This window comes from Dermochelys coriacea, chromosome 24, assembly GCF_009764565.3.
Source record: "Dermochelys coriacea isolate rDerCor1 chromosome 24, rDerCor1.pri.v4, whole genome shotgun sequence".
NCBI classification, from domain to species: domain Eukaryota; kingdom Metazoa; phylum Chordata; order Testudines; family Dermochelyidae; genus Dermochelys; species Dermochelys coriacea.
Window position 1 is genome coordinate 3,541,561 of NC_050091.1, and position 20,789 is coordinate 3,562,349.

The following is a 20,789-nucleotide window of genomic DNA, read 5'->3' on the forward strand; positions in this document are numbered from 1 at the left end:
ATCTCTTGCCCTGGCCCAGCGGATGACAATCCCACTGACTTCCTGGGCAAGGGAAAGCATCCGGTGCTGCCGGAGGAGCCGGAGGCCGAAGGCAGTGAGGAGGAGAAAGAAGGGGAGGCGGCACCGGCATCCCCCGTGCCGGCACCGGCATCCCCCGTGCCGGCACAGAGCTCTGCGGAGTTGGATGAAGCTGGGGCATCCGAGGGACCAGGATCCAGCATGCACCTGTCCCTCCCAGGGCTTGTGTTGACAGAGGGGCTGGCTGAATCGGCCCTGGAGGATGGTGAGTGAAGGCTGTGTCGTGATGCTGCCTATGGGGTCCCATCCCTGGGGAGAGAAGAGGGCAGCTGCTTCTCTGAACCAGAACCTGGATTTGAGCTGCCCCCGTCTCTTATTACACACACAGACACACCCACACCCACACACGCAGACACACACACCTGAGCTGGAGGTGGGGTTTGTCCTGTGCCCGGCTCTAGCTAGTGCTACCAGCCCCTTCACTCTCCCAAATGAAGGGAGGAGGGTTTCTCTGCCCTGTGGTGCTCTTGTACCCCATCGGGCCAGCTGTTTCCAGACACGCCCCTTCCACGGGTGCCCCGGGAGACCTAGAATTAGACCAGGCACTTGGTTCTCGCTGGGGGAGTGCCCGGCATTGCTCTGCAGCACCCCCTTCGGCTGAGCGAGGAGGTGCACGCGTAGGTGCCGAAGCCGGCCTGCATCCAGCCCTCCGGGTGGGGGATTCCCTGCCAGGGCCCGGCCCAACGTGCTCGTCTTCTCTCCCCCTCCTAGTGGAGAACCTGCGGCATCTGATCCTGTGCAGCCTGCTGCCCTGCCGGGACCCGGAGCCTGAGGACGACCTGACCCCCACGCCCTCGGTGGCTGGAGGAGCCGGGCAGTCCTGGGACTCAGTGCTGTCCAGCCAGGACTCAGGCGGCCAGGAGCAGTCAATGGAGCATGCGGGGCGGGGCGGCCCCACCACGGACAGGGCTGGTCTCACAGGCTACTCGCCCAGCAGCAGGACAGAGCTGGAGCCGGAAAGCCGGCCGAGCTTGGGTGGTGTGGAGGAGACGGGCTGGAGTTCGGATGGTGGTCGGGAGGCGTCCCAGGAAGTGGCGAGGCCCCCCGCTGCGGAGGGGCAGGTCGGCTACAAAGTGGTTCGGAAAGGTAGGGGGAAGGCGGGGCCTCGGGGCAGTGGCTCCTCTCCAGGCTTCTAGGGCTGTTCCCTGCTGTTCCCCCCAGACCCTGGTCCGCGGTGTTTGGCTACCAGGACAGCAGCTGCTTTGCATGGCCATCCGCTGGGGCAGAGCCTCCTGGAATCCAGTGGGCTCCTCTCCTGCAACCGAGGGCAGTCGTTCACCTCCTCTCTGTCCAGCGGGGGGTGGCAGTGGCGGTGTTCGGCGAAGGGCTGGTAAGTGAGCGAGCCCTGGGGGGGTACGTGCCAGCTCCTGACTGCTTGGACTCTAACGATCCTTGCACCATTGATTAAAACATCCATCAGTCCCTTGTTACCCTTGTGTATCAGCTGCGATCCCAGGGGTGCCGTCTGGCCCTGTCTCCTGGGGCCCGGGGGCTGTGAAATCAGTCGTGTCAGTGACTGGCTCCTAGGGCGTCCGCTCTCCTCCTGTCACTAAATCCCTGCCAGCCTGGCGAGCCCAGTGATTTGCATGAGATCTGCCACCCTCGGGCTGCTGCAAACCCTCTTCTCTCTCTGTCTGGGCATCCTGCACTAGCCGCTTCGCTGAGCACAGCCGGTGATTGGGTTCTGAGTCCTTCAATCAATCAATTTCTCTCTCTCCCTCTCTCCCCCCCTCGACATTTTCTCTTCTTCCCTCCCTGCTCTTTTCCCTGGTGTCTCTGCACAGCTGAGGTGGAGGGCACTAAGGATGCCATGCCCTTGGCAGACAGCAGCCAATCAGAAACTGAGTTGCATGAAGGAGGCGCAGCTAATGTAGATGGTAAAGAAAAAAACCAAACCCTTTTCCCTCTTGGGCCCCAAGAAAGGCTAGGAAAGGGAATCGCAGATTGACTAAGAGAGGAGGCAGGGGAGAGGCTGCTGGCCAGAGCAGGGGCTGCTGGGAGGCAGGACTCCTGGGTTCCATCCCCAGTGTGTTTTGTGGATTAGAGTATCAGGCAGGGCTCCTGCTGTGCAACTGGGCCGGTCCTTTATGGCCTGGTCCCGTCCTGGTTTCATCAGGAGTTGTTTGCCTGAGAGGCGACTGTAGTAACTGGCTCGTAAGTGGCAGGTCAAGGCCGAATGCTGCCCACCTGTATGAAAATGGCTCCCTGCACGTACCCAGAGGAGGACCACCAGCTTCCCTGTCTCAGATGAGTCCCTGCTCGAAGTGATAGACTTCGACTCCGGGTCGCCATTTGATTTGGTGCCGCTTGATGTTTGGATTGAAAAGCTAGGACGATGTTCATTAAACGGATTAAAAACTGGCTCATTGATAAGTCTCCAAATGTAACTGGAGAAGTGTCACGGAGCGGCTCTGTTTCTAGTCGGGTCCCACGGGAATCAGTTCTTAGCCCTACGCTATTTAATCCAGGACGTGGCTCTGTTTGGCTGAACAAAGAGAAGGCTAAGGGGAGACTTGATGGCAGTCTACAGGGAACAAATATTTAATAATGGGCTCTGCAGTCTCGCAGAGAGGGGTCTGACGTGAGCCATGGCCGGAAGTTGAAGTGAGACACATTCAGGTTGGAAATAAGGCATCAATTTTTAACAGCTGGAGCAATTGACCGAGGGTTGTGGAGTCTCCGTTACTGACCGGTTTTGAATCAGGATGGGAGGTTCTTCTAAAAGCTCTGCTCTGGGAATTATCTGGGGGCAGGTCTCTGGCCTGGGCTATGCTGGAGGTCGGAGGAAGTGGTCACAATGGTCCCCTCTGGCCTGGGACTCCGGGAATCTGTCTGGATGCAGCTATGGGAGAGGGAGCTGGATTCGCTACCTGAATCCTGGCTGAATTTTTCAAACCTGGGTGTGGAAAGTGACACGCCTAAATCAACATCGAGGTAGTAACAGATCAGGGGGCTGATTTTCCTGCGCTGCTGGGCGAGGGCGGGGTGTATTCCCCCTCTGGCTCATCAGGGCACTCGTCAAAGGGTGGAATTTTCAGAAGTGCCCGACTTAGGGCCTCAGTCCCACTGATGGGGAAACTGAGGCACACGGTCGTGAGGTGACACGCAGCCATGAGGTCACCAAGCAGGCCCATGGCAGAGCTGGGGTTAGAAGTCCCAAGTTCTGATTCAGGGCTCTATATACTAGGCCACGCTGCCTCCCAGTTTAGGCACCTGTTTTGAAACCAGGGCTTGGGACTTTAAGAACTGAAAGGGCTATTCCTACAGGGCTAATGAGGAGGCCTCAGTGATGTCAGTGGGCTTTGAACCAGGCCCTGATTTTGCACATTTCAGCCCTGTAGGTTTCTACAGGGAGCTCAGAGTGCCCTGGGCACTGGGCTCACAGGGTAAACAGCTTTTCTACCCCCTCTCCTGTAACGCAGGGAATTACTTCTACGTCAGCATGCCCTCTGGCCCCGCAGAGTCCTCCACTGAGCCCCGCGCCCCCACGCCGCCAGCAAGCCTCGCAGAGCAGCCCCCCAGCCTGCCCCGCCCCGCCCTCGGCTCCCGGCAGCACGACCAGGACGGCACGCCAGGCCCCGGCAGCCTGGATGGGGCCCCGCCCCCCACCCCCAGCCTGGTGATCCAGGACGTCGACATGATCTTCCGGACGATAGAACAGCTCACGCTGAAACTCACCAGGCTAAAGGTGGGGGGGGGGGAAGCTGTCGGGACTGGGGGACTAAGGGTCTTTTCCATTGAGGGCCGGCACTGGCTCTGGCAGGTGACGGGAACAGGGAAGAAAAGCTGCAGCCAGTGCTACAGGGTAGGGAGCGAGACCCAGGCAGGGTAACACCCCACTGGAGCCCAGCCTGGGTGAGGGCACCAAGGCCGTTACGCAGCTCTGAGAGCACCTAGGGCTCTGCCTGTGGGTGAGACTTGGAGCCGCTGCCTGTGCCAGGCAGTGTGAGGGGCCATGGCCAAGCGAGGAGCCTGCAGGTGTCATCCTAGCAGGTGGGGGGGCCAGGTGAGACAGGGCTGGTGCGCACCTGGGATGTGCAGAGGTCTGACACCAAGTCAGGCAGGGCCCCCCCCCCATTCCCACCAGTTTGTTTCTCCCCCGCTTGGTTCCTTCAGGACGTGGAGATGGCCCATCGCGAGTTGCTGCGGTCTCTGGGAAGAGGTTCGTCAGCCGAGACCACCCCAGTCGGGGTCACCACGCTGGAGATGGGCCGGTGGCTGGAATGCCCGCCCAGCCCTGCCAGCAATTGCTGCCCCTCTCCTGCCCGGCGAGGCTGCGGGCCCCGGCAGCCAGCAAGCCCGGTAAGTGGAAGGGACCTCGCAAGCCCTGTTGGACGTGCCCCGAAACCCTTGCCCGGACTTGGAGCCGCCCCCACTGCGCCTGGTTCCCATAGTCATGCTTCCCCTTGCTCGGTTCTGGGCCACTCACTTTCCTTGGGGCCAGCTGCAGGACAAGGACCCAGCAAGTGCTAGAGGTCTAAATAATAAGATGGATGAACTAGAATGCCTCATATTAAATGAGGATATTGATATAACAGGCATCAGAAACCTGGTGGAATGAGGATAATTGATGGGACACAGTAATACCAGGGTACAAAACATGAGAAGGACAGAACAGGTCGTGCTGGTGAGGGAGCGGCACTGTATGTGAAAGAAAGCGTAGAATCAAATGATGTAAAAATCTTCAATGAACCAAACTGTACCGCAGAATCTCTATGGACAGTAATTCTGTGCTCTGGCAGTAGGGATCTGTTACCAACCACCTGACCAGGATGGTGATGGTGCCTGTGAAATTAACAGGGAGATTAGAGAGGCTATTAAAATAAAAAACTCAACAATAAAGGGGGATTTCAACTATCCGCATACTGCCTGGGTACATGTGACCTCAGAACGGGATGCAGAAATAAAGTTTCTTGACATCTTAATTGACTGCTTCTTGGAGGAATGGTCCTGGAACGCACAAGAGGAGAGGCAATTCTTGATTTAGTCCTAAGTGGAGCACAGGATCTGGTCCAAGAGGTGAATCTAGCTGGACCCCTTGGTAATTGTGACTATAATATAATTAAATTTTACATCCCTGTGGCGGGGAAAACACCACAGCAGCCCAACACTGTAGCATTTAATTTCAGAAAGGGGGACAACACAAAAATGAGGAAGTTAGTTAAACAGAAATTAAAGGTATAGTGTCAAAAGTGAAATCCCTGCAAGCTGGATGGAAACTTTTTAAAGACACCATAATAGAGGCTCAACTTAAATGCATACCCCAAATTAAAAAACATAGTAAGAACCAAAAAAGTGCCACCATGGCTAAACAACAAAGTAAAAGAAAAAGTTAGAGACAAAAAGGCATCCTTTAAAAAGTGGAAGTTAAATCATAATGAGAAAAATAGAAAGGAGCATAAACTCTGGCAAGTGAAGTGTAAAAATACAATTAGGAAGGCCAAAAAAGAATTTGAGGAATAGTTAGCCTGACTTCAGTACCAGGCAAACTGGTTGAAACTATAGTAAAGAACAGAATTGTCAGACACATAGATAATCATAATTTGTTGGGGAGGAGTCGTCATGGTTTTTGTAAAGGGAAATCATGCCTCACCAATCTACTATAATTCTTTGAGGGGGTCAACAAGCATGGGGACAAGGGAGATCCAGTGGATAGAGTGTACTTAGATTTTCAGAAAGCCTTTGACAAGGTCCTTCACCAAAGGCTCTTAAGCAAAGTAAGCAGTCATGGGAGAAGAGGGAAGGTCCTCTCCTGGATTATTAACTGGTTAAAAGATAGAAACAAAGGGCAGGAATAAATGGTCAGTTTTCAGAATGGAGAGAGGTAAATAGTGGTGTCCCCCAGGGGTCTGTACTGGGCCCAGTCCTATTTAACATATTCATAAACGGTCTGGAAAAAGGGGTAAACAGTGGGGTGGCAAAATTTGCAGATGATACAAAACTACTCAAGATAGTTAAGACCCAGGCAGACTGTGAAGAGCTACAAAGGGGTCTCTCAAAAGTGGGTGACTGGGCAACACAATGGCAGATGAAATTCAGTGTTGATAAATGCAAAGTAATGCCCATTGGAAAACATCATCCCAATATACATACAAAATGATGGGGTCTAAATTACCTGTTACCACTCAAGAAAGAGTCATTATGGATAGTTCTCTGAAAACATCCATTGTGCAGCGGCAGTCAAAAAAGCAAACAGAATTCTGAGAATCATTAAGAAAGGGATAGATAATAAGACAGAAAATATCATATTGCGTCTATATTAATCCATGGTATGCCCACACCTTGAATACTCTGTGTAGATGTGGATTCCCCACCTCAGAAAAGATCTATTGGAATTAGAAAAGGTTCAGAAAAGAGCGACAAAAATGATGAGGGGGATGGAACAGCTTCCGTATGAGGAGAGATTGGCAAGACTGGGACTTTTCAGCTTGGAAAGGAGACGACTAAGGGGGGAAATGACAGAGGTCTATAAAATCATGCCTGGGGTGGAGAAAGTAAATCAAGAAGAGTTATTTACTCCTTCTCCTAACACAAGAAGTAGGGGTACCCAATTAAATGAATAGGCAGCAGGTTTAAAACAAAGAAAGGAAGTATTTCTTCATCCAACACACAGTCAATCTGTGGAACTCCTTGCCAGAACATGTTGTGAAGGCCAAGACTATAACAGGGTTCAAAAAAGAACTAGATAGGTTCATGGAGGCTAGGTCCATCAATGCCTATTAGCCAGGATGGGCAGGGATGGTGTCCCTAGCCTCTGTTTGCCAGAAGCTGGGAATGGGCGACAGGATGGATCACTTGATGATTGGGGGGGAGGGATAGCTCAGTGGTTTGAGCATTGGCCTGCTAAACCCAGGGTTCTGAGTTCGATCCTTGAGGGGGCCATTTAGGGATCTGGGGCAGAAATCTGGGGATTGGCCCTGCTTTGAGCAGGGGGTTGGACTAAATGACCTCCTGAGGTCCCTTCCAACCCTGATATTCTATGATTCCCTGTTCTGTTCATTCTCTCTGGGGCACCTGCATGGGCCACTGTCAGAAGACAGGATACTGGGCTAGATGGACCTTTGGTCTGACCCAGTATGGCCATTCTTATGATGACCTGATCCCATGCCTTCCTACTTACCAAATCCCTTCCCATCCCCCCTGTACCTCAGTTTCCCCAGCTGTAGCCCAGGAAAGCTATTGCCGACCCAGCAGGCACCAGGGGACGGGTTGGCAGCCTGGAGCTTTGCCGACCATCCCTCTCAATGCTGCTTCTCTGCATCTCTTCCAGGCTGCCGAGCCCCCTCAAAGGAACCCCTCTGCACCAATGCCCTGCAAGGAAGGAGATCTCCCCAAAGATGGCTGGGAAGCTGGAGCAGCAGGGCACCCCCTGGACCCACCCAAACTGGGGAAAGCCCCCTGGGAGGCGGGGCAGCCTGAATGTTGAAACAGGCCCATGGGGGCTGCGACTGGAAGCTCGGAGCAGAACTGGAATCCCGTGGGGAAGCGCATGTTAGTTCTGGCTGATCTCGGTGTCTCGTCCCAGCCATGGGGCTGGGTGGCCCTTTGCCTGGAGAGCGAGTGCCCGTCACCCTGCATGCTGCCTGCCGCTGGCAGGCCGGGCCCCCACCGCTGCCTCCACCTCTGTGACCCCCACGGACAAGCATCGTCCCTGTACACGAGAGCTGGAATATAGTCTGTTGAAATGCACTTTTTGTTTCTCTCCGTGCTGAGGAGCCCACGCGGTGGGTCCCGGGCCGCCCTCTCTGCTGATCAGATATAAATATGTATGTATGTGCATTGGGTTCTTGTAAATAACTGGACTGTATCCCGTGACCCTGCAATGCAACGGCCATTACCACTATCCTGCTGCCCTGCCCTGCCCAGCCCAGCCTGGAGAAATGAGATTCCAAGCGGGCCAGTCCTCTTACCACTAGGTGTCCCCTCTGGGCCTCTCACTGTGTCCCCCCCGGCCTCGTGACGCCACAGCACGTGCTGCTGGCATTGTTGGCATTAGCTGGCCTTTCTCCAGCAGATGCGCTGCCCCCTGCTTCAGGCAGGCTTTTCTGTAGGGGCTGTCTGGAAAACGCACATGGCTCCGCTGGAATGGCTGGGTCCCCAGGGCGGGCAGCGGGCTGGGAAAACGGGACACCCCACAGCCGTGTCTGCCGTGGCAAAATCCCTGCACTGCTTGGAGACAATCAGCCGGTTGGAGGGGTCGGCGGCTGCGGCGGGATCGGCTCTGCTGTGCTCCTTGGGGCTGGATGAGCCCAGCCCATTGGATACGATCGCCCCCAATGGTGAGCACAGCCCAGCACTGATCAGCTGCTGTGGCTGGAGGGAGGAGCTGGGAGGGCCCAGGGTAAGACCCCACCCACTGCGCAATCGGCTTTTGTCTACTTGCAGGCTGCTGCTGCATTGTCAGAGGCCAGGCCCCGGGCCTGACCCCTCAAGCTAGAGGACTGACTGTTTGCTGTTCCATGATGTATAATCGGTTTTATTTTCTTCCCTTTACTGGTAAAGATTTTTTTTTTAAAGAAAAGTGAAATATTCTTCCCTCACTGGCATGCGTGTGATCCTTCCCCGGGGGGGTCTCGCTGCACAGCAGGGTCTGCTTTCACCCACTGCAGCATGGGAGACTGGGTCATCTCTTCCCAGCCCTCCTCTTCACCGGCCTGTTCCGTCCGTAGCCCTGGCAGCTGTTCTCCACGGCGATGCCACACGGCGATGCTGCCGGGGGTACGAGTGTCATGGCTGGAGCAGAGAACAGGGTGCGGTGGGTTGTGGGCCCTGCCCTGCCCAGTGCTGCTGCTGGGAGCAGAATCAGGCCCCTGCGTTAAATCAGCAAAATGGCTGATGGGTCCTTAACCCTCAGCTCTCCCAGTCCCCCGGCGGGGCTGTCTCAGGGCGAGTTGACATGACTCGATTGCCCCGGCTCCATCACTTCAGGGGTGAAAAATCCACAGCCCAGAGTGACTTGGGGCAGCTGCACTCAGGCCTGTGCAGCCAGCGCGTCTCTGGGAGGTGGATTCGCTGGACAGTGTCTACACTGAGCAGTAGCCGTGCAAGTGGGGACAGGCCCTGGGAGCCTGCCCGTGCTCCCTTCTGCTCCCAGCACCAGCTCCCCTGGTGTGGGCACTGCAACGTGCCCTCATCCGTCTCCCCAGGCTGCAGGGCCTCGGGCTGGGAAAGCGGGAGAGGAGAGGTTAGCGAGTGTCCTGGGGGGGAGGAGGGCTCAGCGCTCCAGCCAGCACAGCACTCTTGGGACCATTCAAATATGGGGTCACTGCCTCTGACCCTGGGGACCCAGGTAGGCCTTCCCTCAGAGCTTCCTCCCCGTTGCCACAGCCCCTGCGTGGATGGATGGAGCCCTCCTGCGTGAGGAAGGGACCCTGGCTGTGGAAAAAGAGCCTGAATTCCAGTGGGTGTAGAGGGCCCCAGCCCCCCGCGCCTTGAAGTTAATGCTCCACCCCAGAGCAGGCTGTCAAAGCTGTTTAATGGGAGGCGGGAACGGTTACAGGCTGGGCTGGGTCAGAGGCGGAGGGGATCAGAAATCCCACACAAGGCTGCCCCGGCGCTCTCCAGGTCCGTGGGACTCTTCTGCTCTCGAGCAAGTGGAGGCTTTTGCTCCTTCCACCCCTAGCTGGGCACAGCCAGCTCCTCATCCGGCGCCTTGGACAGCTGCCTGTAGGTGGGGTCGCGCGGCAGCATCAGCTCCTGGAGCTTGGCAAAGGTCTTGCTGTCGGGAGGGAAGCGGTTTTTCTGAAAGGGCGGAAAGGGGGGTGGGTGAGTAAAGGGGGGGGACTCGCTTCTGCTCCCACTCCAGCCGCCCCCGCTCATGGGGAATGCTCTGCCTGCAGCTGTAAGCCCGGGGGCACGGTCATGAATGAACAAGGGCCCTGGGGCTGGATCCAGCTCCCTCCCACCCCCTTGCAGGAGCGTGGTACTCACCCCCAGAGACAGCCGCAGCAGGCCCATCTGCGACTTGACCCTAGCCGTGGACTTGCTGGCCTGCTGCTGGCTCTCCATGGCTGCCAGGAACGCTTTCAGACCCTGCTCTGTGATCTGGTTCCCTTGGGGAGGGAAGATACGGATCAGTGGCTAGTTTAAACCCCATCTCCTCTGGGCCCAGGAAGGGGTTTGCCTGGGCCACTCCCTGGGACCTCAGCCAGGGCCTGCGCCCATTGAAGACACTGGCACAGCTGCCGTGGGGCAGAGGATCGGCACCTGGCTCTAGAAGCATGAGCGTCTCCTGCCTCTGCTGGGGATCAGGCCACCAGAGGGAGCCCAGAAGCCACACGGCATTAAGGTGAGTGACCAGGCTGGGCCGCATGGACGGAAGTGGAGAAGGGCGGGTGGTACTGAAGGAGCTCTGTGGGCAGGGCCTGGCCCAGCACCAGGGGCTGCAGGCCCCACTCAGAAGGAAGGGCGCACGCAAGCCTGGCAGTGGCTGCTGCATCTCCCGCCCATTGCCACAGCTCCCAGCCCAGCTTGTTGGCCAAGGGCTGGACAGCCCAGGGGACCCAGTGCCGCACGGGGGACGCTTGCCCTGCCAGGCGAGATGGCGGGTTTCCAGCCAGCCCCGGGCCCCGGGCCGACCTACAGGTGAGGTTTAAGTTGATGAGCACACGGTTGCCAGGCAAGAAGACCTTCCCGTCGCGGTGTTCAGCCTGTTCCAGCAGTGGATTCACGACCTCGGTGGGCTCCACCACCTGGGCACAGAGAAAGTTTCACCTTCAGGCAGGTCCCAGACCTGCCTCTGGGAGCAGCTCGGCAGGGGCCCCCACTGCATTGGCACTGCCCAGGAGATGATGGGGGGCAGGGATCAGCCCATTGCTGGGTCTGATGTGGGACAGGAGATGGGACGTTTTGGCTGGAATCTTCTTAGGCGCCTAAGGGAGTTGGGAGCACAGATCTCCTTGATTTTCCCTGGGCAGTGGGCTCCTTACTCCTCCAAGCCCCTTTGAAAATCCCCAGCTTTCATGCTGAGCCAATGGTCCCACATCTTTTTATCCCAACGCAAGTCAGCCACCTCTGGGGCGGAACAGGACAGTTGTTTGCACCATGCCCAGCCGGGTAGGAGTGGGAGTGAAGCCCAGGGTATCCCCCCCAGGGGAAGAATGGAACGACCTGTGCTGGAACTGAACCAAGAGCTATCACGCAGCTCCAGCTGAAGGGTCAGTGACCCGGCCCGAGTTCCCAGGCCACCAAGGCCCGTAACGCAGCTCGGGCTGTAACTGAGACACTAGCCCCGGAGGTGACCAGGAACTCAACTCTGGATCTTAGCCCAGAGCCAGGCTCCTGCCCCACTAACCCAGTGCCCTGACAGCCTGGCCTACGGGCAGCAGGGAGCACTGTATATAACAGTCCCTGAAAGAGATGCCAAGCATTGTACCCCGTGGCTGGCCGGGGCTCCCTCACCTCCAACTCTGGCAGCAGGCTGCGCTTCTCCTTGGTGCCCGATTTGGTTCCTTTGCCTCGAACAACTTTTTGCTCCGGGGTGGAAACCACTAGAGGGAGGGACACACCCACAGCTGGGTGAAACACAAACCTGACGGAGCCTCTGCCACGCAGAGAGCTGCGAGCTGAGCCACGGGGGGCCCTCCCATGGGCCCTGCCTTGGAACCCACTGGCCAGGCGCCCGGCTCAGAGAGGGGCATCGCCTCCGGCCACCCCCCACTCTGACACAGTTCATCATCTAGTTCCTTAACCCATCTCTGGGGGTCCCTTGCACAAGGGACAAGGGGTTAGAATAAGGGACGGGGGGGGAGGGTTAGAATTTTGACTCACTTTTCTTGGCTTGTTTAGCATCCTCCTTCTTTGCAGGCACAAAGGCTGGGCCGCCCACGACCCCCCCACCACCTGCAGTGTTGGCCTGAGCTTTCTCCTCTTTCTTTGAAGGCTCCTGTAAGGAGAAGCACAGGCCTGAAGGGGGCACTGACAGGCAGGCTTGGCAGCTCTTTAATATCTGTCGTTGTTTGCAAAGTCCACACCAGGCTTGACCCCACTTCGCTTTTAGCCCTTCTCTGGCCCAAGCATGTAAACCACCAGCCTTGCACACCCCCAGTCCCACATGAACCCTGTTTGAAGGATGGAGGCACAGGAAAGCTCAAGGTCACCAAATGAACCCAGCGGCAGAGCTGGGAAAAGAACCCTGGAGTCCTGATCCCTAGTTTCTGCTCTAGCCACAAGCTCACAATCCCGCTTCAGAAATGAAATGAAAACCCAGGAGTCCTGAGGGTCACTCCCTGGCTCCATGAGCCCCCTCCTTTTCCTTAGCATTGCCACGCACAAGTCCTGACGCCTGTGATCCCCTGATTCTTAAGAAGAAGCGGATCTTTGGGAGCTGCTCGCTGTGGAGTTAACCCCTTGCTCCCAGGCAGGTTGGACACGCCTGGAGTCCCTGGGAAGGGCTGCGTGGAAACTGTCCTACTCAGTTCAGCCCACACCCCTCACCTTTTTCTTGAACCCGCTCTTGCTCTGTTTGGCTGACTGCAGCTTGTCAATGGTGCTGTTGCTGAAGAGGCTGGAGGGACGCTCGCTGCTTTTGGCATCTGCATGTCTCAGAGGCTGAAACCCAGACCCAGAGGGATTTTAAGAGAGATTCGGACACCACAGGCTGCTCTACATTTGCTACCTTTAGGACTCTAGGCAGCGCTAACTGTAGCAATTCCCAGCATGGGGTGTCAACTGGCTTAGAACCAGGGGCTCTCAGATCTCTATAATGTGAGCGAAAGGAGTGATGCCACTAGGTGGCAGCAGTAGTAGGCTGTTATCCTCTAGGTGGCTCAGAAAGTAGAGGGGAATACAGCACGCTCCAGGGTAAATCTTGTTACCCTCAGCGACCTGGTTCATGGAGCTCTGAGTTTATCGCAATGTTTGGCCGGCCGCTGTGGGAAAGAGGTCAGTCGCTAACACCTCCCGCCCCCAAAGTGAATTGATCTGTAACCTTACCGATCGGGACCGCTCCTGGGATTCCTTCTCCAGTAAAAGTCGCCTCCTCTCCACGACTTCGGTGTGAGTTAAAGCGAAAGGTCCGAGAACCTACCCCAAAGCAATGGTGGAGTCAGTGTTGCTCAGTCTCTCTTGGTCACAATAGCTTAACTCCCCCTCCTCCACCCCACAGAGGGGGCAGCCCGGGGCCTCGGCACCACTTCAATCCCCGTCAGTTCTCTGACCACAACCAAGCTTGCAGACGTTACAACGGCCTGAGCCAGGGAGGTGCTGGGTGCCCACTGAGTCCCTCGGGATGGGGTCCCGAATTTCCGAGCTCAGGTCCTGCTCCCTCAAAGGAATGTGCTAATATATCCCTTTTCGGTCGTTCATACCGGGGGGAGGGGGCTGGGAAGGATGACCAAACGGGAACGGGGCAGGGCAGCAGGGATTAGCTCTGGAACGTCCCACTGCCAGGTCAAGGCCTGGTGCAGGTCAGGCCTGGCCTGCGTTAGAGGAAAGCTGGAGATGGGGAGGAGAGCTGCGTGTCTGCTCTTTTGTGACGGATGAAGATGTTTTACATGTTAGAAATTCAGCTCGTTTCTCTCCCTTGCAGCCGCTATGAAGAGCTGGGAGTGCAGGAGACGGGAGGTGTGGTGCCAGGGAAGCCTGGTTAGCTGAGAGAGGGTGGGATTTTGATTCAGACTGATTGAAACTCTCTTTGTTAACATGCATTCAACTCAAAGGCCTTTTAATGGCTGGGAGAAAAACTCTTTAACTAAAGAGCCGCCACCCTTACTCCTTGGGCGAGAGAGCTTTGGATCCACAACTCAGACTCCTCCACAGAGCCCTCCATCCCCACTAGATGTTCCTGATAAGAATGGCCAGATTAGGTCAGACCAAAGGCCCATCTAGGCCAGTGCCCTGTCTTCCGACAGTGGCCAGTGCCAGGTGCCCCAGAGGGAATGAACAGAACAGGGACTCATCAAGTGATCCATCCCCTGTCGCCCATTCCCAGCTTCTGGCAAACAGAGGCTAGGGACACCATCCCTGCCCATCCAGGCTAATAGCTGCAAAGGGAAGGAGCAGTGGACACTGGGCCTGACGAAGAATTTTTTAAAGGGTAAATCCATCCCCTGCACTGAAGAGCAAAGGCCTTTCCCTGGACGCACCTCTGCAAGCTTGAGTGTTCCCTGGTCTCCGATCTGATTGTGTGCCAGAGACAAGCACAGCAGAGAGCGATTCAACCGCAAGCCCTGGACAGACCCCGGGGGGCGGCAGCGGGACGCAGACATGCAAGGAAAGGAAAAAAAACCGTCAGCCGTGAGCAGTGACAGCCCTGAACCCTCCATCCGGCTGGACTGGCTTCCCGTCACCAACTCCTCCTGCCGATGGCCCAGTTCCTGTGCCACAGGGGAGTTCAGTCTCTCTATGACCCAACCCATCCTGCTGAGAGATCACCAGGGCTACGCAGCAGGTGAACTTTGAGTACTGGATTGGCAGGAGAACACGCAGAACTCCAGCCTCTAAAGTTCCATCTCTTCGGCTTCCCTTCACAGCCTCAGCTCTTAAGGCTCCCCCAGCTGCCTGTTACCGTCTACATGAGACAATTGGACTTAAACTGGTTTAAAAAATAACCTAGTGACAAGGCTAGGATTTGAAGCCAGGCCTCCAGGGAAGTGCCTTAACCACAAGGTCTCTGTCCCTCCCTACGTACCCAGATCTCCCTTGGCACAAGATCCTAGGAGAGACTCCCCCTTCAGATGCTCTACAGATGCTCATGCCCCAAAACAGCCAGTCGCTTGCTCTCTCACCCCTCACCTCTGCGATGTATCCTGCTCCCAAGTCTGAGATGTGATTGAAGCTGAGGGTCAGCGAGACCAAGCTCTTGTTGGAGGACTTCAGCGTGGAGAGGGCTTGGCCAATCAGCTTGGCGTCAGCATTGCCGATGTTATTGTTTCTCAGTGACACGTGAGCCAGCCTGCGGGGGCGTTGGTAAGAGTTTCTGATCAGGTCTGGTTGGACTGTCCTGCTCTCTGGGAAGGGAAAGAGACGCCCTGGGAGTGGGGAGGGGGCTCTCCAGGACAGAGCCTTGAAGTAGGCGGGAGCAATCCCAGCCCCGCTCTGCCTGCGGCGTGGAAGGGTAGGAGGCAAGGAATCCACACACCATGCGCTGGACTCTGTGTGGGCACCTTGCCGACGGGCTGAGGGTTTTGTTTGAGAGTCCGAGACAAAGCAGCCCATCCCACCCAGTGATCCTCAGCCCTTGTCCCCACTGGGACCTCCCTCCCAGGAGTATCCCCCAGGATCCTACCCATCCCACCCAGAGCAGATGCAGTGGTCTGAAATTTCCCTTCCCTCCCCCAATGCTGTATCTGCCCCAAGCATGGTTAACTAGTGTGCACTCCCTAGGACACCTGGGTCTCCGATTCAGAAGGAACTCACGTGCTCTCCTCTCCGATCAGCCTGTAGAAGGACCCCTCGGCTAACGGGTTCCCCTCCAGTGTTAGTGTCCTGTAGGGAAAAGCAGAAACTAACCAAGGTGCTAGAGAAGTCACTTGGCCTGCAGACATGCAGCCACCTCTGGAGTGGAACATGGTAGCTGCTTCACAGCGACAAAGAAACGCTACGTAACAGCCTGGAAGGGAAAGTGAAGAATACTGTACATCATTGAAAAGGCAGGGGAAATCTGAGGTAGGCAGCAGCCACCCCACTAGGGCTTTGGGCAGGACAGAGGAGTTGGCGGTTCTGCTCTGGTACGGAGTGCCATGGGATCGTCAATGAGCTTGACAAAGCATTGCCTTCAGGTCCCATCTCACTGGCTCCTTCAAGGATCGTTACGATCAAATTGAAAAAGGAATGGGGTCCCCTTTCTGAGATGGGAGCCAAGAGGGAAGCAGCTGCCTCCAGCACTGTCTGAGTGCCCCCATCCTCGCAGCTTAGTTCTCGCTTACTTGAGATTGGGGCAGTTTGGTAGGATAGCGATCAGAGAGAGGAGCGAGAGGTCTGTCAGGCCGACCTTCCAGAGGCTGAAAGAAGAGAGATTCGGTTAGCAGCAGCATTAACTCAATAAGAGAGATCGTAAAGCATTCTCATCCCCAGCTGGGGAAACTGAGGCACGGGGAGGGCAGAGGAGTTGCCCAAGGTCACAAAGTGCAGAGCCAGGCCTCAAAGCCAGGCCCCCTGGCTCCCAGGCCTATGCTCAAATCCCTTCACCAATATCTGTTCTTCAAAAGCGAATGCAGGCATGTCCCGGCATTCCAGAGCCCCCAAACTAGCTATTGGTTTTAAAGAGCTAGCAGGGCCCCAGATTGATTCTAGTTCCAGCATCCCAATTATCCAGTCAACTTGGAGGACACCAAGATCAGGATCTCAGAGAGGCAAGAGCCAATGCACTGGGAGGCAGCAAAACATGTCAGAGGGAGGATTGGATACTGAGGGTTCAGAGAACTGAAATCCTGCTGTATTTCCTTGCCCGTCTCTGGGTCCTTTCAGTCAAACAGCTCCTGGCCCTGCCCGGCCCCTCACTCACTGAACAGCCTGCAGGTTGGCAAGGGCGGGCAGACACTTGCTGAAAACAGCCAGCATTCTCTCTTCGATTTTCCAGCCTGTCAGAGAGAAAGCAGATGGAGTTTGTTATGCAAAAGAGAATACAGCCAGAATGCGATCCCTCGCCCCTGCCCTCAACTGCCCCTTAGCTCCCCGGCCAGCGTGGATGCCAGTTTGACATGGCACGGCTAGCTGGCTGGGTTCTGGTATGGCCTATGTTTTTTTTTAAAAGGCTCCAGAGGTGATTGTGGCAATTACAGGCCTAACTTCAGTACCAGGCAAATTGGTTACAATTACGGAAACAGAACTAACAAACACAGAGACAAATGACTCTTGTGAAGGGCAATCATGCCTCACCAATCTAGTAGAAGTCTTTGAGGGGGTCAACGAGCATGTGGACAAGGGGGATCCAGTGGATAGAGTTTACTTGGACTTTCAGAAAGCCTTTGACAAGAGAGGAGACGGGGGCAGTGCCCCCGAAATACAGCCAGCGCCCGGTTTGAATCAGTCTCCCCCAACTCTCCCTTCCTGTTTTACAGTGCTGAGCGGGGCTATTCGGAGTGAGCTGAGCTCCTCACCTCGCAGGAAGATCTCACGGGTGCTCTTGGGGTCGTCATGCTCCAGCTCGGTCTGGATGCGGGGCTGGAAGTAGGCGTACTTGCTCTGGATCTGGGTGAGGCTGGCTGGGACGACCTCCTCGGCCAGTGTGTCGCTTTCCTCTGCCAGGCAGGGGCCAACGCTTCACTCGGGGGCAGGGACACCAAGCCCAAGGGAGACTTCTGCAGTGCCAGGTGAAGGCTCATGCAGGCCGCTGCCCCGTGTCAATCACTCCACGCTGCCCCACCGTGGAGAGACCATCCCCTTCTAGCTGCATGGGCCTCTCTTCGCTACGCTCTGCCTTTGCTAGGGCTGGGGATGCTGGGAGACACGTTAAACCCATCTGAGGCTACATTGTCTTCCCAACCTATTTAACTAGAGCTTCCTGCCCCTGAAATGGGTGGGATTGAAACTGACACGCACAATCTCCCTGTGACAGTCCTCTGCAGCTCACATCCCAGATGCATCCCCCACCAGCAGAAACGGCCAGCATCCCCTAGGTGAAAGCTCCGATTTCCCCAGTGCCTTGCCCCCAACTTGGCCAGCTCCCTCAACCAGGCCACTCACCCCAACTGTAGCCAGGTCCCCCCAACCCAGACCTGGAGTCCACTTGTAGTTAGCAAGCTGGAGAACACAGAGCTCAGCTTGCATGAACAATGAAGTGCGCGACCCACTGATAAGCTGGGCCTTTTATTTCTTTGCCTTCCGGCATCTGAACTTCTAGAAGTTAAGTTTCCCAGCTTTTCTCTGCAACACCAAGGGTTGGAAAGGCCTTGTTCTTTCAGTGAAAGCGGAGCTTCTCCAGAAAGCAGAGAACTCTGGGAGCTGGGCCATTAAGAAAACACTGAATCCTGCAAGTCTTGAGCCCTGTTCTCAGCAAATAGTCTTGCTGCCTTGGAGAATCATCTAGGAAAGGCTCCTGGGGAAACACCCTCGTCTGGACATCACACTTCATTGTTCAAGGCTGCTTGCAAGCAGGGAGGGCACGGGGCCTAGTCTGAAGGCTGGTGAAGATGCACCAAGCGCAGAAAGGAGGTTACAAGGGTGGCTGCTCTCATCTGACTCAGGCATTTGCCCCTTAGCAACCTATCAGAGAATAGCCAGAGCACAGCGTGTCCTAGCCCTGAGCCATGCCCATAGGGTGGCTAGAACACATTGTGCTCTGGCTATTGGCTAAACTGCCATGATGGGGGCTGGCATAAAGCAGGCCTGCCTGCACTAAGCCAGCTGGGGACACCTTTACAAATCTTGTAAAGACTTCAGTGCAGGGTCAAGGGAGCCACAGGGTGATGTGGGGTGGGGCCCCTTGCTGGTACAGAACCCCTTCCATTGCCCTCCTAAGTGCTGTCTCTTCTCTGCAACTCACGTGGGATGAATTCACAGCTGGGGTGAACAATACGCCCACCCTTTGCCTCACCGGGAATCCCCGGCGGCTCCACTCACCTGGCAGGAAGAGGTTACAGGTAGATTGCAGCCTAACTGTGACCTTGGGGATTTTGGTGAGTCCAGCGCGGGAGCACAGTTCATTGAAATCCTGCTCCAGGAGGCCAGTGCACTGGTATTCCTCTGGGGAAAGAGCAGGGCAGGAGTCACTCCATCCACACCACAGACACTCCTAGAGCACCTTTTGCGCTAACAGCATCTCAAAGCATCTTACTTCAGCCACACAAGCTAGTCGTAGAGACTCTTCACTGAGCACTGAAGTGGCTGGGTTTTAACAGCAACACCACAACTGTTCAGGCCAAGAAGTGAAGAACAGGGCACGGGGAATTCAGTTAGCTTCAATGGGAGGACCCACGTGCCTACAGTTTAAGCATCGCCTAGGTCGTTATGGGGTCAAGGCCAAAGCCTGCTAGGGCCAGATTTTCCAAAAGAACCCAGCTCCCAGGTAGACACCTGAATAAGGGCCAGATTTCCTGGCCCTGGCATTATAGGAGCAGGACCCACTGCCCGACTCAGCCAGTTAGATTGAACCGCCGGGGTGGTGTCCTTGCCAGGGAACAGAGCAATCGGGGGTCATCACCTTCACCATGTTGGTCAGTCCTTTTAGCCGTATTCTTTCCTTCCTCCTCAGGGCTCACGCCAGCCACTTTATCCTTGGCCCCCCGGTCCCCTTTCTTCCCCATAGTTGTACTCTTCAGGACACTGGAGGAAAACAAGACGGGCTCGGCTGGTAACACATGGTCAGAGCCAAGAGCGCTGCCCTTTTGCCCCAATGGGCTTTTGTGTCGCCCCACAATTTATATTTTTACTCCTTCATTCCTTGGCTCCCAGGGGCAAGAAACCCCACCCCATGTCTAGGGGTTACGCCAGCACGCGGCTGTGGTCACGCTGCACTGGGAAGGGATGTGGCTCGGAGGGGCCGGGTGGGCAAAGGGAGGATCCGTGGCACGTCGGGGCGGGGGCATGGCATTGGCACCTGCATACAGAGATACAGGGCGCGATATGCTGCTGCAGGTGGTGGACGATCCCTGGGCTACGGGAAGTGTGTGTGGGGGGGGTCAGGGACCTAGCAGGGGGACTCTCTAGGGGGGCAGTGGCCTGGTTGGGTCCCCCTCTCTAGGGGGGGTCCTGTGGCTGCAGTATGTGTGTGTGTGGGGGGGGGGGGAGTCAAAGGCCTAGCAGGGGGACTCGCTAGGTTGGGGGCAGGGGGAGGGGGCCTAGCTGGAGGGGGGGGGGGGTCCCCTGGCTGCGGGGAGTGTGTGTGTGGGGGGGGGGGGGCCTCGCCAGAGGGGAGGTGTCCCTGGCGGGGGTGGGGGCCTGACCCGGGGCGGGTGTCCCTGGCTGCGGGGTGTCCAGGGGTGTGGGGGTGGGAGGGCCTGGCCGGAGGGGGGGGGTGTCCCTGGCTGCGGGGAGTGGGGGGGGGGGGCCCTGGCCGGAAGTTTCCTTGGCTGCGGGGGCCTGGCCGGAGGGGGGGGTCCCGGGGAGTGTGTGGGGGTGGGGAGGGTGTCCCTGGCCGGAGGGGGGGGTCCCGGGGTGTGGGGGGGGGCCTGGCCGGAGGGGTGGGGAGTCCCGGGGGGGGGGGCCTGGCCGGGGGGGGGGGTCCCTGCACTGCGGGCGGGGGGCGGGGTCCGCATCGCCCCACCTGAGCCGGGGCGGCGGCGGCTCCGCTTGGGGCCTCCAGGGCCGGGCCCCGCGCGTGTCCCCATGGCAACGCGGGGCCGGCCGGCGAGGGGGCGGGGCCCGGAGCGGCGGGGGGGGGGGTTACAGGACGCTGCTGCGGCCCCCCCCCCCCGGGAACCCCCATCATATGAAGGGGGGGTCACCGTTGCCATGACAATGGGGGGGTCCAGGTCACCATGGAAACCCCTGTGTGACTGATGGAGCAGGGGCAGCCCCATGACCCCCCCCCCATCCCCCGACCCTGGGCACGGCCAGCCCCGGGACCATGGGGGGGGGCACCCTGTTCCCATGGAAACGGGGGGGGTCCTTTCACCCTTAAAACTGGGGTCAGCATCACCATGGAAACCCCCGTGTGTAGGTGACGTCCGGCCGCGGGAGGGGTTGGGGGGGGTCTCGGCGCTGCGTGCCCACCCCGGCTTATCCCAGCCCCCTAGAAACGGGATCCCCCCCCACCGTGGCGATAGAGGTGGGGGGGCGCGGTGGAAAGCGGGGGTGGGGGATGCCCTGATGTTACAGGAACAGTCCCAATT

General features: G+C 57.1%; 2 protein-coding genes across 17 annotated transcripts in view; one reads left to right on the forward strand and one right to left on the reverse strand.

The window, feature by feature from the left end:
- The window catches only part of ARHGEF11 (Rho guanine nucleotide exchange factor 11), an 81,801-nt gene extending 73,183 nt beyond the window's left edge, over positions 1-8,618 (forward strand). For 9 of the 11 annotated variants that reach the window (XM_038382857.2, XM_038382862.2, XM_038382860.2 and 6 more), the window contains 6 exons: positions 20-283; positions 790-1,164; positions 1,863-1,955; positions 3,501-3,766; positions 4,195-4,380; positions 7,349-8,618. In XM_038382857.2, coding sequence (XP_038238785.1) covers positions 20-283; positions 790-1,164; positions 1,863-1,955; positions 3,501-3,766; positions 4,195-4,380; positions 7,349-7,504 — 1,340 coding nt within the window. In that variant the 3' untranslated portion in view covers positions 7,505-8,618. The remainder of the gene's footprint in view (positions 1-19; positions 284-789; positions 1,165-1,862; positions 1,956-3,500; positions 3,767-4,194; positions 4,381-7,348) is intronic. The other 2 variants (XM_043501858.1, XM_043501856.1) reach the window with 1 other exon arrangement.
- A 364-nt stretch (positions 8,619-8,982) lies between these two features.
- LRRC71 (leucine rich repeat containing 71) lies at positions 8,983-20,359 on the reverse strand. Of its 6 annotated transcripts, none has more exons than XM_043501859.1 (16): positions 20,222-20,359; positions 19,160-19,281; positions 18,580-18,702; positions 17,118-17,258; positions 16,523-16,598; positions 15,945-16,019; positions 15,436-15,504; positions 14,812-14,971; positions 14,163-14,246; positions 13,012-13,101; positions 12,514-12,627; positions 11,848-11,962; positions 11,479-11,567; positions 10,661-10,769; positions 10,009-10,130; positions 8,983-9,240 (listed from the first exon to the last, which is right to left on the reverse strand). In XM_043501859.1, the coding sequence occupies exons 2-16, from the start codon at positions 19,260-19,262 to the stop codon at positions 8,998-9,000; spliced, it is 1,713 nt and encodes a 570-aa protein (XP_043357794.1). In that variant the 5' UTR covers positions 19,263-19,281; positions 20,222-20,359; the 3' UTR covers positions 8,983-8,997. The 6 variants fall into 6 exon arrangements, with proteins under 6 accessions (XP_043357794.1, XP_043357795.1, XP_043357797.1 ...); XM_038383055.2 differs by lacking the exon at positions 8,983-9,240 and adding an exon at positions 9,540-9,819; XM_043501860.1 differs by lacking the exon at positions 17,118-17,258.
- Between the last annotated feature and the right edge of the window lie 430 nt (positions 20,360-20,789).

Excerpts from the sequence above, each read along its gene's own strand:
- LRRC71 (XM_043501859.1), bottom strand. The coding sequence starts at position 19,262 with ATGGGGAAGAAAGGGGACCGGGGGGCCAAGGATAAAGTGGCTGGCGTG. Across the intron at positions 16,020-16,522 it reads GCCAACCTGCAGGCTGTTCA|CCTCTGGAAGGTCGGCCTGA; the intron begins GTGAGTGAGGGG and ends CTCTTCTTTCAG. Across the intron at positions 11,568-11,847 it reads TGCTAAACAAGCCAAGAAAA|TGGTTTCCACCCCGGAGCAA; the intron begins GTGAGTCAAAAT and ends CCCTCCCTCTAG.